Genomic DNA, 19,147 nt, shown 5'->3' on the forward strand with positions numbered 1-19,147 from the left:
TGCAAAAACTCACACAAAACTTTCTTACACAACTCTTTGTGATGTCGGGGCCCGTGGCGTAGTTGGTCACACGTTCGCTTCATATGCGGATGGTCATGGGTTTGATTCCCAACCCCGGCACTTGCAATTTTTCGTCAGTTGCTTTTCACCGAGAGCGGCTGACACTGACTCTCTTCTGAGCCACATGGCTCAAACGGACCCGGATACCTGGAAATCGGCGAACTTGCTACTCATAATGGACCCCCAATCGGACTGGAAAGGAACAACGGCCATCCATCATCCTTGTGCTCATCATTCTACCATGTAGTAGAAAAGTGAAAGCAGCAGAAAGGCAGCCATTTCAATAAAGTAAAATAGAATACATCTAGGCGCTGTACAATACTGTAGGTGCAGCTGTCAATTGAAGTCGCTCACGTAGTGCCCTAGTGGACAATAGAGCTGTAAATTAGGTTATGTGATTAAGAATAAAAAAAAAATCTTTTTGAAACTTCTAGTAGAATCTATAGTGAAATTTCTTTAGAAATTGAAAATTGTTGAGGGAATTTCTGGTAGAATCCTTGAAAGAATTTCCAAAGCAATCCCAGTACCAATTTTGGAGGGGAATTTTGAAACATTTTCAGAAAAACTCTGGAATAGTTTCTGAAGCATTCGCTGAAAGTTTTATCAAAGGAATCTTCGAAGAAATTTCTAAATAAATGTCAAAAAAAATGTCTAAAGTAATCTCTGAACGAATTTTTGAAAGAATCCCCGGAGGAATTTCTACTCCAATTCAAGGATATTTTTTGTTTTGAAAAATGAAGGAGTTTCAGAAGTAAATCATGCAAGATGCTTTGAAGAATTCTTTGTGGAATTTGTAGAATAGAAGGATCTTCCAAACAATTCCCTAAAGGGAATTTCCGAATCAATCCACGGGTTTTTTTTTAAAGAAACCATGAAAGAATATTTGGCCGAATACTCGAACAAATTCAAAAAAAAAAAAATTAGAAAGATTGATTTTCCAAAGAAATCTTCAATGGGTTCTCCGAACGAATGCCTAGAGAAATTTTTAAATAAATATCCAGAGGAACTTTTGGGCGAATTTCTCAAACATAATCTGAAATGATTTGTGAAAACTCATGGAGTAGCTGTGGTAGCAGTTCATGTCACATTTTGTTAAAGAATTCTCTGTGATTCTTTTGGAGGAACTCATAGAAGATTTTCTGGAAAAATCTGCAACATGATGATTTGATTTAGGAAATTTTCTTCGGAGACTGTCGCAATAAAATTAACCCTCTAATACCCAAATTTTTTATTTTGATCTAGGGTGCCTGTACCAGTTATCGCACTACCTAAGGAAAACTATTTCTACAAAAATAAGAAGAAGACCGACGAATGCTGTCGATATGTCAAATGATAGATTAGTTTCCATACTTTATAAGAAAAATAAAGATACGGAGCCAAAAGTACTTTCTCTATTTATTACGGCGTGTTCCAATGATAGGAACCCTGTACCAGTTATGGATACATTTGCTAATTTGGGTTCCACTTCGCACTATTTACATGCATTCCTTATGGGATTAGCCATAACTGGTACACTAAGGCAAAATAGGGTGCATGGCAGCCGAAAAGTCAAGGAAAATGAATTATTTCTATCATATTTTGAGCAAATTGTTAAGTTTGAATGATTGCAACCATCTTTTATGATTGTGATCTGTTGATCACGATTTTTTTCTTCTTGATATGCATCATTAAAGGATGAAAATCAGCTATGGCGAATTTGAGGTACTATAGCCATAACTGGTACAATGAACCTAAATATCATTTTTCGTCATCTAAAATCGATTTAAACATGTTTTGGAAGATGATTCTTTTTAATTCTCGATTTCGTGATTTTCAGTTTTCGATTTTTCTAATTTTTATTTTTGAACATCCCCACACTTTTATATTTTTCCTGGAAGCCAATTTGGGGAAGGGATTTTTTGGGATGAAAACATTTTGAGATTTTATGATTATTGTTGAATTATTATTATTTTAAATTTTTTTCACAGATTTTTTTTTTCCGTGTAATTTTAAGGAAAATAATTTTAGAGTGTATTCGATTCCCTTAAACTATTAAACAAGGATAGAATGATTTGGGAAAAATTTTAAATATTTTAATTGTAGCGATTCAATACAAAATAAACAATGACTTTTAAACGGTGACTAAAACATCAATTTTTCAATGATTTTTAAAAAATGTAAATACGCTTTAAAATACACCAAAAACCATTTTGAGATATACAGAACAGTCCTAAATATCAGCCAAAAATATAAAAAAAATGATTTTCCACGAAACAAAAATTACAAAAATGCTCAAACTATACCCCGTCTAAAGGCGGGATTGGGTATTAGAGGGTTAAAAAGTTTAGGTTCGCTAACTTTTATTTAATACCGCAGAATTGCAGCAAAAGTCGACCGAGCAAATAGCGATTAAAACCTACACTACTCGTACATAAAGCTCGTTCAGCAAATACAGCACAATCAGTAACCATGCTCTGTCAAGTGCTTCTCACAAAACTCTAAATTCCCGAATGAACCCATTGAGGAATTTCAGAAGCAATTCGTAAAGGAATTGCAATGTAAATAAATCATCGGACACATTTTCAGAGGAATCCTTGAATGAATTACTGAACTTTTTGAACTTTTTGGTACATTTATGCAAATAACGTTATTGTGTTTGTCCTATGTTAAAAATATGTATGGTTGAATTATATCTTCGAAGACAAAAGGCTTCGATCGTAACAAGCTAGCGAGATAGTGGTTTATTCACTATTTAGTGAAAATTACTAATACATATATGCAAAAACTCCGTACTGTGTACCAAACGTTATTGTGAGGGCCAATTCGTTGCCTTTTCGGAGACTGTTTTAAATACGGTTGTCATCGTGGATGAGATGGATTCTTCTAGTTTATGACTCCATTCCAGTGGACCTTGGCTACCGCGGGGAGGATGGTGTTAGCGATCATGCGAAGAATCCTGTTGCATTACTCGAGGAGGAAGGTTCTTCCGGAGCCGCAAAATTTTCGTCGCGATGCTGGTGGCTTTTAGACAGAACACTTGATAGAGCAGAATACGGAAACGAAAAGTACCTAATTCCACACACGCAGAGTCTGTTGGCGCTAACGGGAGGAACCCAAAAATAGGTGTAATGTACCCGTTATGAGTATGTTCCAGGATGTTACGGAGGAGTCGGTGGGATATGCAGGTCATCCATATGAAAACCGGCTGTCGATGAGTGCTTTTGAGGACATGGTTCGCGGAGTTGCACACCTAGTAGAACTGTTGGCTGTTACAGTAGCGGTCATCGGCGATTTGGTGCTCCTTTGCGCATTACCCGCATACAGGGTTCCTGCCTCTATATCTTAGCATCGTATACCCGAAAACCCAGCATTTGAAGCACTGCGTTGGGCTCGGATAATCCGGCCAGGCGCTGCTATTTTTCTAGGAAAAAATCAGTAAAATGTTGTTGTGGATCACTCGGAAAAAATCCTAACACAAATCTAGAATAGAAGCTTAGGAGTAATCGTTGAATGAGTCAGTACAAACCGTCTTTCTTTAATTAAATCACTATGACTTATATAAATACTACAATTATCATGAAAATTTCACTGATAGCTTCAAACCTCTATACATAACTATGAAACACATAATGTTGCCTGAAAATGTCTATTTACAATCTTATTCAATTATACTCTATATTCACGAGAAAGTTTTATATTTGGCTTAATTTTATTTTGATACTAAACATTGCTCGAACAGTCACTCGTGCGTAAATTCTCCTCTAATTGACATCAAAATCTAATTGACCATTGAACTTCAAGCCCCCAAAGGCTGCAATCGAAAATCAAAACCATGAATTTTCCATCCAATTGAATCCCGTCAAAATCACTATCCAACCAGGCCAGTAATTCAAATTAAACTTTCGTTGGGTTTCAAAATATGTATATGCATCCTGGTGGAATTGTTCCAGTAGCGCTAGGAGCGGTGCATAAATCCGGCCACGGCCAGCCTCGACTAAACATACACACAGGACCTCCACCGAACTATAAAAACAGAAATCCCCCATGCACCATAACCAGTTCATACTATAGACAGAGATACTCACCATCAAGTCCCAGCAGGCTCGCGTACGGATACAGGATGCCCGAGTTTGCGTCCAGCCGGAAGGTGTTTTCAATATCGCTACCGATGATGCTATATTTCACGTCCCCGGCCGGGCCCTCGTCCGGATCGGTGGCCAGTACCTGTTCCGGTAAAGGGGTAGAAGCGAAAAAGAGCACAGAATCAGAAAGTGCAGCAGCAGCGCAATGGCCATTTGTTATTGTTCAATTATAAATTAATTTTCTATTCTATATGGTGACACGCGGACGGTACCGGCCAAAACCCGATCCGAACCGCGGCGGACGCAAAACAAATTACCTGCAAGATTGCTGCCGGTGGATTGAGTGCCGCATTTTCCGCTACCGTGGCGTGATAAATCTTCTGCGAGAAGGTCGGCACATTGTCGTTCTCGTCGAGCAGCTTGACGGTGACCGGTGCCGTGGTGGACCGACTGGTTCCGTCCGGGGCCCGATCGGTGGCGATGGCAGTGAGGCCGATTTCTGTCGTCCGCTCGCGGTCCAGCGCTGTGCCGTCCCGCACCGTGATGGCACCGGTGTCCGGATCGATGGCGAAGCTGGCGGCACTGTGGTCACCGACCAGCGAGTAGGTGATTTGGCCGTACGGGCCCGAGTCGGCATCCCGGGCAGAAACCGTACCGACCACCGTTCCGGTCGGTGCGTTCTCCACGACGGACATTTCGTACTCGGGCTCATCGAAAGCCGGATCGTTGTCGTTGGTGTTGATGATGTCGACCGTTACCTCGGCGGTGGATGTGAGTTGCGGGATGCCCGTGTCCACCACGGTGACGTTGAACTGGACGGTTGGCGTTTGCTCGTAATCGATACGGGATTTGGTACGGATCAGACCTAGAGGGCGATACGAAGATTCATTGTTTTAATGAGTTGAGATTGTTTTGGGACAGAACTGTTTATTCTCCAATAATGGCATAGCGATTAAACTTTTGTAATATAATCGCAATAACCCCAACATATCCACAAATCGTATTCATAATTACTGGAAATGTCATCGAAGGCATACCCAATAGACCTGTGCGCCGCCGCGCCACGCCGCCGCCGCCGACACTTTTTGTCCCACGCCGACGCCGACCGAGGTATCGGCGGCGCACCATACGCCGCCGTTTGTCACGCCGCCGATTTGCATTTTTCGCGCCGGTGATCAGTGTGATCATTGCACGAACAAAATTAAGTTCATATAAAGTTGAGATAAAAAATCTCACGATCACTATCATAAGAGTTTGATTACAATAATTGATTTCTTAACTATTAGAACACATCTCTCCAGAAGTTTCTTGAGAGAGTTATTTTTGTGGTAGAATATGATTTATACCTTTAATTTCTACTATGGGGGTAATTAAGTGAAGGATTCAGTGATGCCTCCTGGAGATCCACCTGGAATTCCTCCAGAAAAATCTTCAGGGATGCCTCCAGGATGATTCAGGAGAATTCAGGGATGCCTACTATAGATACATCAGAGATTCATCCAGAAGATCCTTCAGGAATTCTCCTAGGAGGTCCTTCAGAGATTAGTCTGAGAGATCCTTCATGGATTCTTTCAGAAGTTCCTTCAGGAATTCCTACAGGAGTTTCTCTAGGGTTTAGTCTAGGAGTTTCCTCAGAGATTCCTCCAGGAGATCCATCAGAAATTTCTGGAATTTGATCAAGAATCCCTCCTGATTCGGTGATTCCTCTTCGGGATGCCTCAAGAAAAATTTGCAGAGATTCTTTCAGGAGTTCTTCAAGAAATGCTCCCGAAGTTCCTTCTGTGATCTCCACAGGAATTCGCTCAGGAGTCTTCCTAATAGCTCCAGGAGGATTCAGGGATTTCTCCAAGTTTTCATTAGGAATTCCTTCAAAAGTTGTCTAAGCTATTTTAACGGGAGTTCGTTCAGAGGTATCCTTCCAGAAGTCCCTTCAAATAGTCTTTCAGGAGGATTCATAAATGCCACCTGAAGATCCATCAAGAATCTTCAGATGCTTCTTTAGGAATTCCTGCAGGAGGTCTTTAGAAATTAGTTCAGGAGTTCCTGCATGGATTCCTTCTGAAGTATCATTGGAAATTCCTACAGCAGTTCTTTCCAGGAATTTCATCACAGATTCCTCCAGGAGTTTCAGGAATTCTTACAGATGTTTCTTCAGAGATTCCTGCTTAATTTCTTCAAGAATTCCTACACTGAGGATTCTGTTCGTATGTTTTTCATAGTTTACATCTTATGAATCAGTTATTTTTTTATTTTTTTCATCATTTCATAGTTCTTGTATGCTTTTCATACATTGAAAAGCTAAATCCATAAGACTTGTCGTATGAAAAGTCTCATAAGAAGCATCGTATGAAAATCATAAGATATGTTATGAAACACCATTGCTAAAAAACAACAAAACCTTTTATTGGCTTCTAACCACTTCAACTTCCGAAGTGTCGATGGGCGTATGAGTAAAGCACGCGCTAACCTTGACGTTCTTTGTTCGATTCCAGGTTGCTATTTTTTTTTTAAATTTGTGCAACATATTTCATAAAAATATGTATGATTGTCATAAGACATAGATTCAGTTTTATACGTTATCGGTATGATTTTCATACGTGAGTGTTATGAAATTTATACAGTAACAGTATGACAATAATAGTTGGCGCTTTGAATTCAAAATCATAGTTCGTAACTATGATTTCCGCAAGAAATTCTTGTGCAAAAAATCATAGTTGATTCATATGATTTTCGGAGTTGCATTATCTTCAGAGTACAGAAGTTCCTTTAGAAATCATTACAGATAATCTTATACGAAGATCCAAGGATACCACCAGAAGAACTCAGGGATTACCCCAGAAGTTTATTCAGCGATTCCTTTATAAGAGTTCCTTCCAAGATTTCTTCAGGATAACCTTAGGGGATTGTTCGAGAAGTTCCTTTAGGAATTCTTCCAGAAGTACTTCCAGGGATCGCTCCTGGGGTTTTTTCAGATTGTAGATTGAGATTAAGATTTTTTTCAGGAAGACTCACGGATGCTTTCAGGAGTTATACATCAGAGATTTCTCCAGAAGCTCATTCAGGAATTCCTACAGGAGTTCCTTCTGGAAATCTTGTAGGAGTTCCTTCAATAATTCCCTAAGGATTATAATCAGGTATATCTCCAGGATATTCTTGAGGAATCTTTCATGGAGTTTCTACAAGAATTCCTCAAGGATTTCCTTCTGGAATTCTTTAGAGAATACCTCCTGCAAATCCTTCCATCTACCCGGAAAGATCCGCTGAAAATTCTTCGAGGATTCCGTCTGGAAATCCTGTGGATATTCCCACCGGAATTCTTTCGAGCTTTCCCCTGGAATTCCTGCAGGGATTTCTCCTGTAATTTCTTCGGGGATTCCTCCTAGACTTCCTTCAGGAGTTCCCCTGGACTTCCTTCGAGGATTCCTCCTGGCTTTTTCTGGAATTCTTTCGGGGATTCGTCTTGGAATTCCTTCGGATATTCTTCCTAGATATTCTTTCGGGGTTTCCTGCTAGACTTCCTTCGAGGATCCTCCTGAAATTCTTTCGGGGATTCCTTCTTATATTCCGTCAAATTTCTTTGGTGATTCCTATTAGAATTCTTTCGGAGATTCCTCATGAAATGCCTCCAGGGATTTCTCCTGCACCTTATTTAGGGATTCCTCTTGGATTTCCTTCGGGGATTCCTCCTAGAATTGGTTATGGAATGGCTCCTGGAATTCCTTTGGGGATTCCTTTTGGAATTCCATTGGGTACTCCTCCTAGATATTCTTCATAGGTTCCTCCTGAAATTCTTTCGAGGCTTTCTCCTGATATATTTACGTGGGTTCTCCTGAAATTTCATCGGAGTTTCCTCCTGGAATTTCTTTAATGATTTCTCTTAGAATTCCTTCGCAGATTCTTCCGGGATTTGCTTCAGTGATTCCTCATGGAATTCTTTCGAAGATTTTTCCTGGACTTCCTATGGGAATTCCTCTTGAAAATCCTTTGAGTTTTCCGCTTGGAAATTCTTCGGAGATTCCTCCCAGAATTCCTTTACGGGTTCCCCCTGGGATTCCTGCAGAGATTTCTCCTTTCATTAATTCGGAGATTTCTCCAGGAATTGCTTCAGGAATTCTTGCAGGAATCCCGTTGGATATTCCTGCGGGACCTCCTTCAAAGATTTCGCCTGGGCTTCCTTCGGGAATTCCCCCTGGAATTAATTCGAAGATTCCTCCTTAAATTCCTTCGGGGATTCCTTCTAGAGTTCCTTCGGAGATTTCTCCTGAAATTTCTTTGGGGATTCCTCCTGACGTTTCTACGGGAATTCCTCTTCGATTTTTTTCGGAGATTTCTCCTGGAATTCTTTCAGGTTTTTCTCTTGAAATTCCTGCGGGAACTCCTCCTAAAATTATTTCAGGGGTTTCTCATGAAACACCTACGAGAACTCCTCCTGGATATTTTTCGATGGTTTCTTCTCGAATTCCTTCAAAAAAAAATCTGGAATTTTTTTGGGGATTCCTCCTGGACTTCTTCTTCTGTATGGCTCTACGTTCCCACTGAAACTTGACCTGCCTCCCTTCAACTTAGTGTTCTTTGAGCACTTTCACAGTTATTAATTGAAGGGCTTTCTTTGCCTGCCATGAATTTGTATATTGTGAGGCAAGCACAATGATACACTATGTCCAGGGAGTCCAGAATATTTTCCCGACCGGAACGGGAACCAAACCCGCCGTCTTCAGATTGGCGATCCATAGCCTTAACCACTAGCTAACTGGAGACTCCTGGACTTCCTTCATCAAATCCTCCTGGGATATGTTCGGGGATTCCTCTTGATATTCCGTCGTGGATTTCTCATGGAATTCTTTCGGGGTTTCCTCCTGAATTCCTTTGGTGATTCCTATTAGATTTCCTTCGGGGATTCTTCCTTTCATTCTTTCACAAAATCCTCATGGAATCACTTCTCCTGGAATTCATTCTGGATTTCCTTCTTGAACTTCTTCGGTGATTTCTCCTTGAATTCCTGTGGGAATTTCTTCTGGTATTCGAAGATTCTTCCTTCGAGGATTCCTTCCTAAATTACTTTGGAGATTCCTCCTCCACTTCCTATGGGGATCCCTTATAATTCCTTCGAGGTTTCCTTTTTGAGGAATCCGCTTGTAATTCCTTCGGAGATTCCTCCCGGAATTCCTTCGGAGATGACCTCTGGGATTTCTGCAGGGATTTCTCCTGTAATTTCTTCGGGGATTATTTCTAAACTTCATTCGCGGATTCCTCCCAAAATTCATTCGGGGATTTCTCTTGATCGGGGATTACTCCTGGAATTCCTTAGGGATTTTCTCATGGTGATTTCTTTTTAATTTTTTCAGAGATTGCTACTGGAATTCCTTCGGGAGTCCTCCTTCTTATTAGAATTCCTTCGGTGATTCTTCCTAGAATTCTTTCGAGAATTTTTCGTGGAATTCTGTCGGGGATTTTTCTAGAAATTCCTTCGAAGATTTCTCCCAGAGTAATTTCGGGGATTCCTTTTGGGGGGTTTCTTTTGAGGGATTCTTCCTTCGAAGATCCTTCCTGAAATTCCTTCGGAGATTTCTCCTGATATTTTGTCAGGAGTTCCTTCTGGTATTCCTTTGGGATTCCATCTTGAAATTCCTACGGTGATTCATCTTTGGAGACTTCTGCTACAATTCTTTCGGATTCCGCTAAGAATTCCTCCGACGATTCGTCTTAGAGTTTCTTCGGGAACTCTTCCTAGAATTCCTTCGGAGTTTCCTGCTGGAATACCTTATGGGATTCCTCCAGAAATTCTTTCGAGGATTCCTGAAGGAATTCTTTCGTAAATTCCTCCTAGTATTCTCTCAGGAGTTTCTGCTGGAATTCCTTCAGAGATTCTTTCTCAATATTTTTCGTTGATTCCTCCTAGAAATCCTTTGGAGATTCTTACTCGAAATTCTTTAGAAATTCCCGCTAGAATTCCGTCGGGGATTCCTCCTGGAATTCCTTTGAAAATGTCTGCTGTAATTCCCTTGGGAATCCTCCTGGAATTTTTTTCGAAGATTCGTCCTGGATTTCCTTCTGAAATTCCTCGAAAACTTCTATCAGATGTTTCTTCAGAATTTTTTTCAGAGATCTCTTAAAGAAATTCTTGAACCGCCCCAGATTTCTGCAGAAGTTTCTTCAGGGTTTCATACAGAAGTTCTTGCAGATATTACTCCAGAGTTTTCTTCATGGATTTCTTCAGGAGTTTCTTTCAGGCTCCTCCTAGGATTCCTTTTGAGATTCCTCCCTGATATCATTCGGGGATTCCTTAGTGTAAATAGTGTGACTTAATTATCAAGTTTGATAGCTTCTGAAGATTCTGAGAAAACAAAACAAAAAACTGTAGCAAAACCAATATTTAGTTGCCCTTCATTTGCAATGGAGTAACGCAACATTAATTACACTAAGGATACCGGTAATGTCTCAATATTTCAACTTTCCAATTATAAGTATTTGTTATTCCTAACCTCGAAACAGCCGCGAGTACTTCAGCTTTCTAAACTTATATAGTATTAAGGCAGTTAAAAATTTGAAAAATGTAAACAACCTGAAAACAAAAATGTTCAAATCATTTCGGCTCATTCATGCTCATCCCAACAAACATTTAGCTCTCCTAAAAGCTAAAATGTTTGTTGGGATGAACAAAAATAACTCTTGAGCAAAACTTTAGTTTAAGAAACTGCTATTCAACTTGTTCTGTTTCTTGGGATGTGGCGCCCGAAAAAGTAAAAAAAAAATGTCGCAATAGGACTAATCACGTAGTGACGGGCCCGAACAGAAATAAAAAACTATTCATTCTAAAATAATAGTTTATGTCATCAATGGTCATGAAAAAGCTCAGACTACAAATTCTTGAGCCTAATGACAACTTCTTCGGTTTGCCAATATTGAAATTATGGTCAAATTTTGGTCACGCCGATTCACGCCGCCGCCGCCGCCGCCGAAAGCTGCCACCGGCGTGACGCCGATGACGCCGCCGCCGCCGGTCAAAAATAGCCCTCACGCCGCCGCCGAGCAAAATATAGTCGGCGCACATGTCTAATACCCAACGGTCTATTCCAGAACCCCGCGAAATAACTGTGAAGATTGCCTCTTCCCCAGAACCAATCGACCCGGCAGGACAACCGTTATTATTGGTGTCAACACGTGCCATGCTAGGTTCGCCCCCGGAGAGCTATTATCGTGCCGAACCAAACGGGCTACGACGGGCAGAACAATTACCAGTTATGCTTTGATAAGTACATACCAGACCACCCCATCGGCATGTGTCAACAGAGCGCGACTAGGTGAATGGGTGCAACTGTCATCGACAGTTAGTGTTTCAAACGGCGCGGCGGGTGACTACATTCGCGGTGCTGTTGTTGATTTGCATCCAAAAGTGTTTCAATTTCGAATGCAGCCAGGTGTACAATTGTGCATACCATGCAAATCCACTCGATGACAGGTTAGCTTTGGGACTGGATCTGTCCACAACAAATTTGGGGACCTCGTGAAATTGTAAGTGGTTTTGTATATTGGTAGGGTGACCAGTTGAGTATGTATCAGCGAAAAATTACTCAAAGTAGGATGTCAAAAACGCAGTGACTATTAAGTCCGATTGTCTGTGCTCTAACCTTTCGAAAAAGGATTTATTTAATTATTCATTAATTGATGTAGATTTAAAGTTTAATAGAAAAGGGATGTCCATGAACAACGTAGACTCAAAGGAGTGAGAAGGAAGGGGGACTCAGATGACCAAAAAATGAATCTACGTAATTTATGGGCAGTGCCTAATTTGATTTGGGGCTGCAAAACGGTTTTTGGGCTGCAAAACGGTGAGTCGATAAGGAGAGCGTCCAATATAGCTCTGGTCCTCACAATTTCCTACCTCATGCTTCCACGGGTCAAGCGATGACAAAGACCGCCAGCTAAGAGTTGTGTGCTTAGCTGGTAGTGCAGCCTGGGCACTGTTGTCCTTCTGACTTCAGCTAGATTGAGGAGGTACGATTCGAGCGTTTGTTCACCAAGGAGGTGCGGCTCAAACAGCGTCTGTTCTGGCATCCAGCGGCTGAGTAAGAAACGCTGCACCACGCCCAGCTAGATCCAAGGTGGTAGCCCCATCAGCGTGGTCGTCCCAGTGTTGGTTGGGACGTTAAACAGAACTGGCACGATGGCCCTCCGGCGAGACAGGAGTGTTGGCGTAGGCCCAATAAGCCACCCGTAAAAATCCCCATTGCGAATAACATAGGAGAAAATACGACTCGATACAATCGGCAAAGACCCACGCGACGAAATAAGGACTACGATTGGAAACTTGGAACATGGAATTGCAAGTCACTAGGTTTCGCAGGATGTGACAGGATAATCTACGACGAACTACATCCCCGCAACTTCGACATCGTGGCGTTGCAGGAACTTTGTTGGACTGGACAGAAAGTGTGGAAAAGCGGGCATCGAGCGGCTACCTTCTACCAAAGCTGTGGCACCACCAATGAACTGGGAACAGGTTTTATAGTGTTGGGCAAGATGCGACAACGTGTGATCGGGTGGCAGCCGATCAACGCAAGGATGTGCATGTTGAGAGTTAAGGGCCGTTTCTTCAACTACAGCATCATCAACGTCCACTGCCCACACGAAGGGAGACCTGATGACGAGAAAGAAGCGTTCTACGCGCAGTTAGAGCAAACATACGATGGTTGCTCGCCGCGTGACGTGAAAATCGTTGTCGGCGACATGAACGCGCAGGTAGGAAGGGAGGAAATGTACAGACCGGTAATCGGGCGAAACAGCCTGCACGCCGTATCGAATGATAACGGCCAGCGATGCGTAAACTTTGCAGCCTCCCGTGGTATGGTAGTCCGAAGCACCTTCTTCCCCCGCAAAGATATCCACAAAGCCACCTGGAGATCACCCGACCACCAAACAGAAAACCAAATCGACCACGTTCTAATCGACGGTAAATTCTTCTCAGATATAACCAACGTCCGCACATACCGCAGTGCGAATATAGATTCGGATCACTACTTAGTAGCTGTATGCATGCGCTCAAAACTTTCGACAGTTATCACCACGCGTTGAAGTCGAACGCCGCGGCTCAACATCGAGCAACTTCGTAACGTAGAAGTGGCTCAAGACTACGCGCAGCAGTTAGCAGTGGCCCTACCAACGGAAGAGCAGCTTGGCGCAGCTACACTTGAAGATGGCTGGAGGGACATCCGATCTGCCATAGGTAGTACCTCGGCTACAGCACTAGGCTTCGCGACTCCGAATCACAGAAACGACTGGTACGACGGCGAATGTGAACAGTTGAAAAACGAGAAGAATGCAGCATGGGCGAGAATGCTGCAACACCGTACGAGAGCGAATGAGGCACGTTACAAACAGGCGCGGAACAGGCAGAACTCAGTCTTCCGGATGAAGAAGCGCCAGCAGGAAGAACGAGATCGCGAAGCGATGGAAGAGCTGTACCGCGCTAAGGACACACGAAAGTTCTACGAGAAGCTGAACCGCTCGCGCAGAGGCTTTGTGCCACAAGCCGACATGTGCCGAGATAATCACGGGAATATTCTCACGAGCGAGCGTGAGGTGGTCGAGAGGTGGCGGCAGCATTACGATGAGCACCTCAATGGCGACGTTGCAAGTACCGAAGGTGGCGTGGTAACAGATCTAGGAGTATGTGCACAGGACGAAAGACTTCCGGCCCCTGACCTTCAAGAGATTGAGGAGGAGGTTGGCCGGTTGAAAAACAACAAAGCCGCTGGAGCAGATCAACTACCAAGCGAGCTTCTAAAATACGGTGGAGAAGCACTGGTGAGACCACTACACTGGGTCATTACCAAGATTTGGGAGGAGGAAGTATTACCGGAGGAATGGATGGAAGGTATCGTGTGTCCCATTTACAAAAAGGGCGACAAGTTGGATTGCGGGAACTACCGCGCGATCACACTACTGAGCGCTGCCTACAAGATACTCTCTCAAATTTTATGCCGGCGTCTATCACCGATTGCAAGAGAGTTCGTGGGGCAATATCAGGCTGGATTTATGGGTGAACGCGCTACAACGGACCAGATGTTCGCCATCCGCCAGGTGTTGCAGAAATGCCGCGAATACAACGTGCCCACACATCACTTGTTCATCGATTTCAAATCGGCGTATGATACAATCGATCGAGAACAGCTATGGCAGATTATGCACGAATACGGATTCCCGGATAAACTGATACGGTTGATCAAGGCGACGATGGATCGAGTGATGTGCGTAGTTCGAGTATCAGGGACACTCTCGAGTCCCTTCGAATCTCGCAGAGGGTTACGGCAAGGTGATGGTCTTTCGTGCTTGCTGTTCAACATTGCTTTGGAGGGTGTAATAAGAAGAGCGGGGATAAACACGAGTGGGACGATTCTCACGAAGTCCGTTCAGCTGCTTGGTTTCGCCGATGATATTGATATTATTGCTCGTAAATTTGAGACGATGGCGGAAACGTACATCCGACTAAAGAGTGAAGCCAGGCGAATCGGATTAGTCATTAATGTGTCGAAGACAAAGTACATGATGGCAAAGGGCTCCAGGGAGGAATCACCGCGCCCGCCACCCCGAATTCATATCGACGGTAATGAAATCGAGGCGGTTGAAGAATTCGTGTACTTGGGCTCACTGGTGACCGACGACAACGACACCAGCAGAGAAATTCAGAGGCGCATTGTGGCAGGAAATCGTGCCTACTTTGGACTCCGCAGAACTCTACGATCGAATAAAGTTCGCCGTAACACGAAGTTAACCATCTACAAAACGTTGATTAGACCGGTCGTCCTCTATGGGCACGAAACATGGACCCTACCTGCAGAGGACCAACGCGCCCTTGGAGTTTTCGAACGGAAGGTGTTGCGTACCATCTACGGCGGAGTGCAGATGGAAGACGGGACTTGGAGAAGGCGAATGAACCACGAGCTGCATCAGCTGCTGAGAGAACCAACCATCGTCCATACCGCGAAAATCGGGAGGCTACGGTGGGCGGGTCACGTCATCAGGATGTCGGATAGCAACCCGACTAAAATGGTTCTCGAGAGTCATCCGACCGGTACAAGAAGACGTGGTGCGCAGCGAGCTAGGTGGGTCGACCAAGTGGAGGACGATCTGCGGACCCTACGCAGAGTGCGGAACTGGAGGCAAACTGCCATGGACCGAGTGGAATGGAGGCGGCTACTATGTACAGCAGAGGCCACCCCGGCCTTAGCCTGACCGGTAAGGTAAGTAAGCCTAATTTGATTTGAACATATTTCTGGTGTATCGTAAGCTGTTTATTATCAGTCCTGTTACTTCGTAAATGATATTCTACTACCTTACTGTGATCAACGAAACCCGACATTGATCATTTTCTAGGCTACAATTATATTATTTTTTTTATTCTTCAATCACTTCACCTAATTTACAGCGCTACTGTCCACTAGGGCGGGATTGCGGATTGCGGGAACTACCGCGGGATCACACCTCTGAGATACAAGATACTCTCTCAAATTTATTGCCGCCGTCTATCACCGATTGCAAGAGAGTTCGTGGGGCAATATCAGGCTGGATTTATGGGTGAACGCGCTACAACGGACCAGATGTTCGCCATCCGCCAGGTGTTGCAGAAATGCCGCGAATACAACGTGCCCACACATCACTTGTTCATCGATTTCAAATCGACGTATGATACAATCGATCGAGAACAGCTATGGCAGATTATGCATGAATACGGGTTCTCGGATAAACTGATGCGATTGATCAAGGCGACGATAGATCGAGTGATGTGCGTCGTTCGAGTATCAGGGACACTCTCGAGTCCCTTCGAATCTCGCAGAGGGTTACGGCAAGGTGATGGTCTTTCGTGCTTGTTGTTCAACATTGCTTGAGAGGGTGTAATTAGGAGAGCGGGGATAAACACGAGTGGAACGGTTTTCACGAAGTCCGTTCAGCTGCTTGGTTTCGCTGATGATATTAATATTATTGCTCGTACATTTGAGACGATGGCGGAAACGTACATCTAACTAAAGATTGAAGCCAGGCGAATCGGATAAATCATTAATGTGTCGAAGACAAAGTACATGATGGCAATGGGCTCCAGGGTGGAGTCACCACGCCCGCCACCCCGAATTTATATCGACGGTGATGAAATCGAGGCGGTTGAAGAATTCGTGTACTTGGGCTCACTGGTGACCGCCGATAACGACACCAGCAGAGAAATTCAGAGGCGCATTGTGGCAGGAAATTGTGCTTACCTTGGACTCCGCAGAACTCCAAGATCGAATAAAGTTCGCCGTAACACGAAGTTAACTATCAACAAATTACAAGAGGTTGCGCGTGGACTCGACTAGCTGCGAAGTGGTGGTAGAGCTCGGAGTCAGCTACGCAGGTCATACAGGTGTCCTGCTGTATTGATCTTTCTTTCAGACTGGTGGCCATTCGGGAGATTCTTTGGAATGTTGTTGTTGTAGTGTCTGTCACCCGACTAGTACGGATCTGAGCCCGTGGTATGGAAAAGGGCCCTGGAAAGGTCTGGTGTCCGGAACACTCAGATGCTCCATAGCAAGTATTTCTATGTGTTAGTGGTAACTGCCGTGCAGCGGGAAATGAGCGTGGTAACCCACCTTCCAATTACAAAGGGAGTGATTAGGCCATCCAGTAATCTGGCAAAACATCAGAGCCATCCTTTGGAGTGCTTCTGAAAAGCAAAGCATGAAGTCCGTAGCTGCAAGACTAGGCCGCTAAGCTCGAGGGCGCAAACTGCACGGTCTCCTCTGCAAAGCAATACCTTCTGGTGGTCCCCGAGAAACGATGAACTTGGCAGTCATGGATACGCTTCAGGGTTAGATCGGAAAGTAGTTTCTTCATATTCGTTAACTTTGAAGGAGGTCTCAATTTCCCACTATCGAGCTTATAACTTATAAGCTCAACAACTTATAAAAAGTTGCCTCTTCGATAAAACTACAAACAACAGAATCACGTGTATCGCTAAACAGCCCTATCGTACACAGCTTCTCCACCACTAACAGCGCAACTATTCAGCAGCACTCAAATGTAGTGAAACCAAACAGCATATCCGCCGGGTGCAATAAATAGCCAGACAAAACTCAATACGGCGGCGCGCATTGTAATCAGATGAAATGCGGTTAGTGACATCCAATTTCATCGGATTTGTATCGCATATCTCATCGCATCGTAGGTATGAATGCACTACTCTGCTACATAGTTGGTAGCAATGCAGTGGCAGCTGCATTGCCTAGCTACATAGTTCTCGCGCGGTGCGGCGCAGCGCTCTCCCATGATAAGTGCGAATCAGTTGCCGACAAACCGACCGACTCACGGGAAGAACCAATTTAGCGAATTGGTTTGCACAGATTATTAGGTCTCTTCTGGTAGGTATGAAGCGCCATGGCGTCGCCGCGCCGGTCGCACCGGAATGCACCACGTATAGGTAGCTGTCGAGTCGACGATGGGACGACGCCAGCCACATGGGATCAGATGGCGCTGGGATTACGCGCGCGATTTGTTGCAACTGTGTGTCATTATCGAGATTAATTCTGGCAGCCATGCGATGCGATGGTAGGTAACCGGTAAATATGAATCCAACTATTAAGCATCGGTTGATTTCAATGCGTTCAGGAAGGCGTTCATGAATCTATTAGTTTGACTGTGGCTGTGAAGTAAAAACGATTCAAGCATGACTCTCAGTTTAGTAGTTTGCTTCTTCTTATAGCTCAGATCAACCCACGTCATAAAATAAGAACAGCAGTTAATTTTGGAAGACTTATGCTAAACGGTACAGCCCAAGTGGCTTTAAGGGAAACTTTCATCTAGCTCGCGTGTCATGCCTCGGCAATGTATGCTTGTCAACTGTCGCTACACTTGTCTTTGAACTATATGTAAATAGTCAGCAAATTCAGCTAGATTCAGAAGATTCAATGCCAGGAGTGAGTTATTCGACGCAAAAAGTGAGCAATGTCGTGAGTACTGCTAGATTCAGAAGATTCCTTGCCAAGAGTGAGTTGTTCAACGCAAACAGTGAGCAGCGGTTTGAATACTGCTAGATTCTGAAGATTCGATGCCGGAAGTGAGTTGTTCAACCCAAAAAGTGACAGTTGCGTGAGCGCTGCTAGATTCAGAAGATTCCTTGCCGGGAGTGAGATGTTCAATGCGAAAAGTGAGCGGCGGTGTGAGTATAGCTAAATTCAGAAGATTTCTTGCCTTGAGTGAGATGTTCAATGCGAAAAATGAGCACCAGCGTGAGTACTGCTAGATTCAGAAGATTCTTTGCCTGAAGAGAGTTGTTCAACGCAAAAAGTGAGCAGCGGCGTGAGAGTTGCTAGATTCAGAAGATTCCTTGCCGAGTGTGAGTTGTTCAACGCAGAAAGTGAGCAGCGGTGTGAGTATGCTAGATTCAGAAGATTTATTGTCAGGAGTGAGTTGTTCAACGCGAAAAATGAGCAGCGGCGTGAGTACTGCTAGATTCAGAAGATTCCTTGCCGGGAGTGAGTGTTCAACGCAAAAAGTGAGCAGTGGCGTGAGCGCAGCTAGCTTCAGAAGATTCTGCACCAGGAGTGAGTTGTTCGACGCAAAAAGAGAGCAGTGTCGTGAGTACTGCCAGATTCAGAAGATTCCAGCTCGGGAGTGAGTTGTTCAACGCAAAAAGTGAGCAGCGACGGGAGTAGTGCTAGATTAAGAAGACTCCTTGCCGGGTGTGAGTTATTCGACGCAAAAAGTGAGCAGCGGCGTGAGTACTGCTTGATTCAGAAGATTCGATGCCGGGATTGAGTTGTTCGAAGCAAAAAGTGAGCAGCGACGTGAGTACTGCTAGATTCAGAAGGTTCCTGCTCAGGAGTGAGTTGTTCAACGCGAAAAGTGAGCAGCGGCGAGAGAACTATTAGATTCAGAAGATTCCTTGCCGGGAGTGAGTTGTTCAACGTAAAAAGTGAGCAGTGTCGTAAGTACCGCTAGATTCAAAAGATTCCTTGCCGGGAGTGAGTTGTTCAACGTAAAAAGGGTGGGTTCTGCTA

The 19,147-nt window shown here is 43.9% G+C and overlaps 1 protein-coding gene across 3 annotated transcripts in view; it reads right to left on the minus strand.

Moving 5' to 3' along the window:
- LOC109400937 (cadherin-87A) overlaps positions 1–19,147 on the minus strand; it is a 1,070,191-nt gene that overhangs the window by 92,965 nt on the left and 958,079 nt on the right. For all 3 annotated transcript variants that reach the window (XM_062846776.1, XM_062846777.1, XM_062846778.1), the window contains 2 exons: positions 4,439–4,986; positions 4,125–4,263 (listed from right to left, as the gene is read on the minus strand). In XM_062846776.1, coding sequence (XP_062702760.1) covers positions 4,125–4,263; positions 4,439–4,986 — 687 coding nt within the window. The remainder of the gene's footprint in view (positions 1–4,124; positions 4,264–4,438; positions 4,987–19,147) is intronic.

The sequence above is a fragment of the Aedes albopictus genome, chromosome 1 (genome assembly GCF_035046485.1).
Source record: "Aedes albopictus strain Foshan chromosome 1, AalbF5, whole genome shotgun sequence".
Taxonomy (NCBI): domain Eukaryota; kingdom Metazoa; phylum Arthropoda; class Insecta; order Diptera; family Culicidae; genus Aedes; species Aedes albopictus.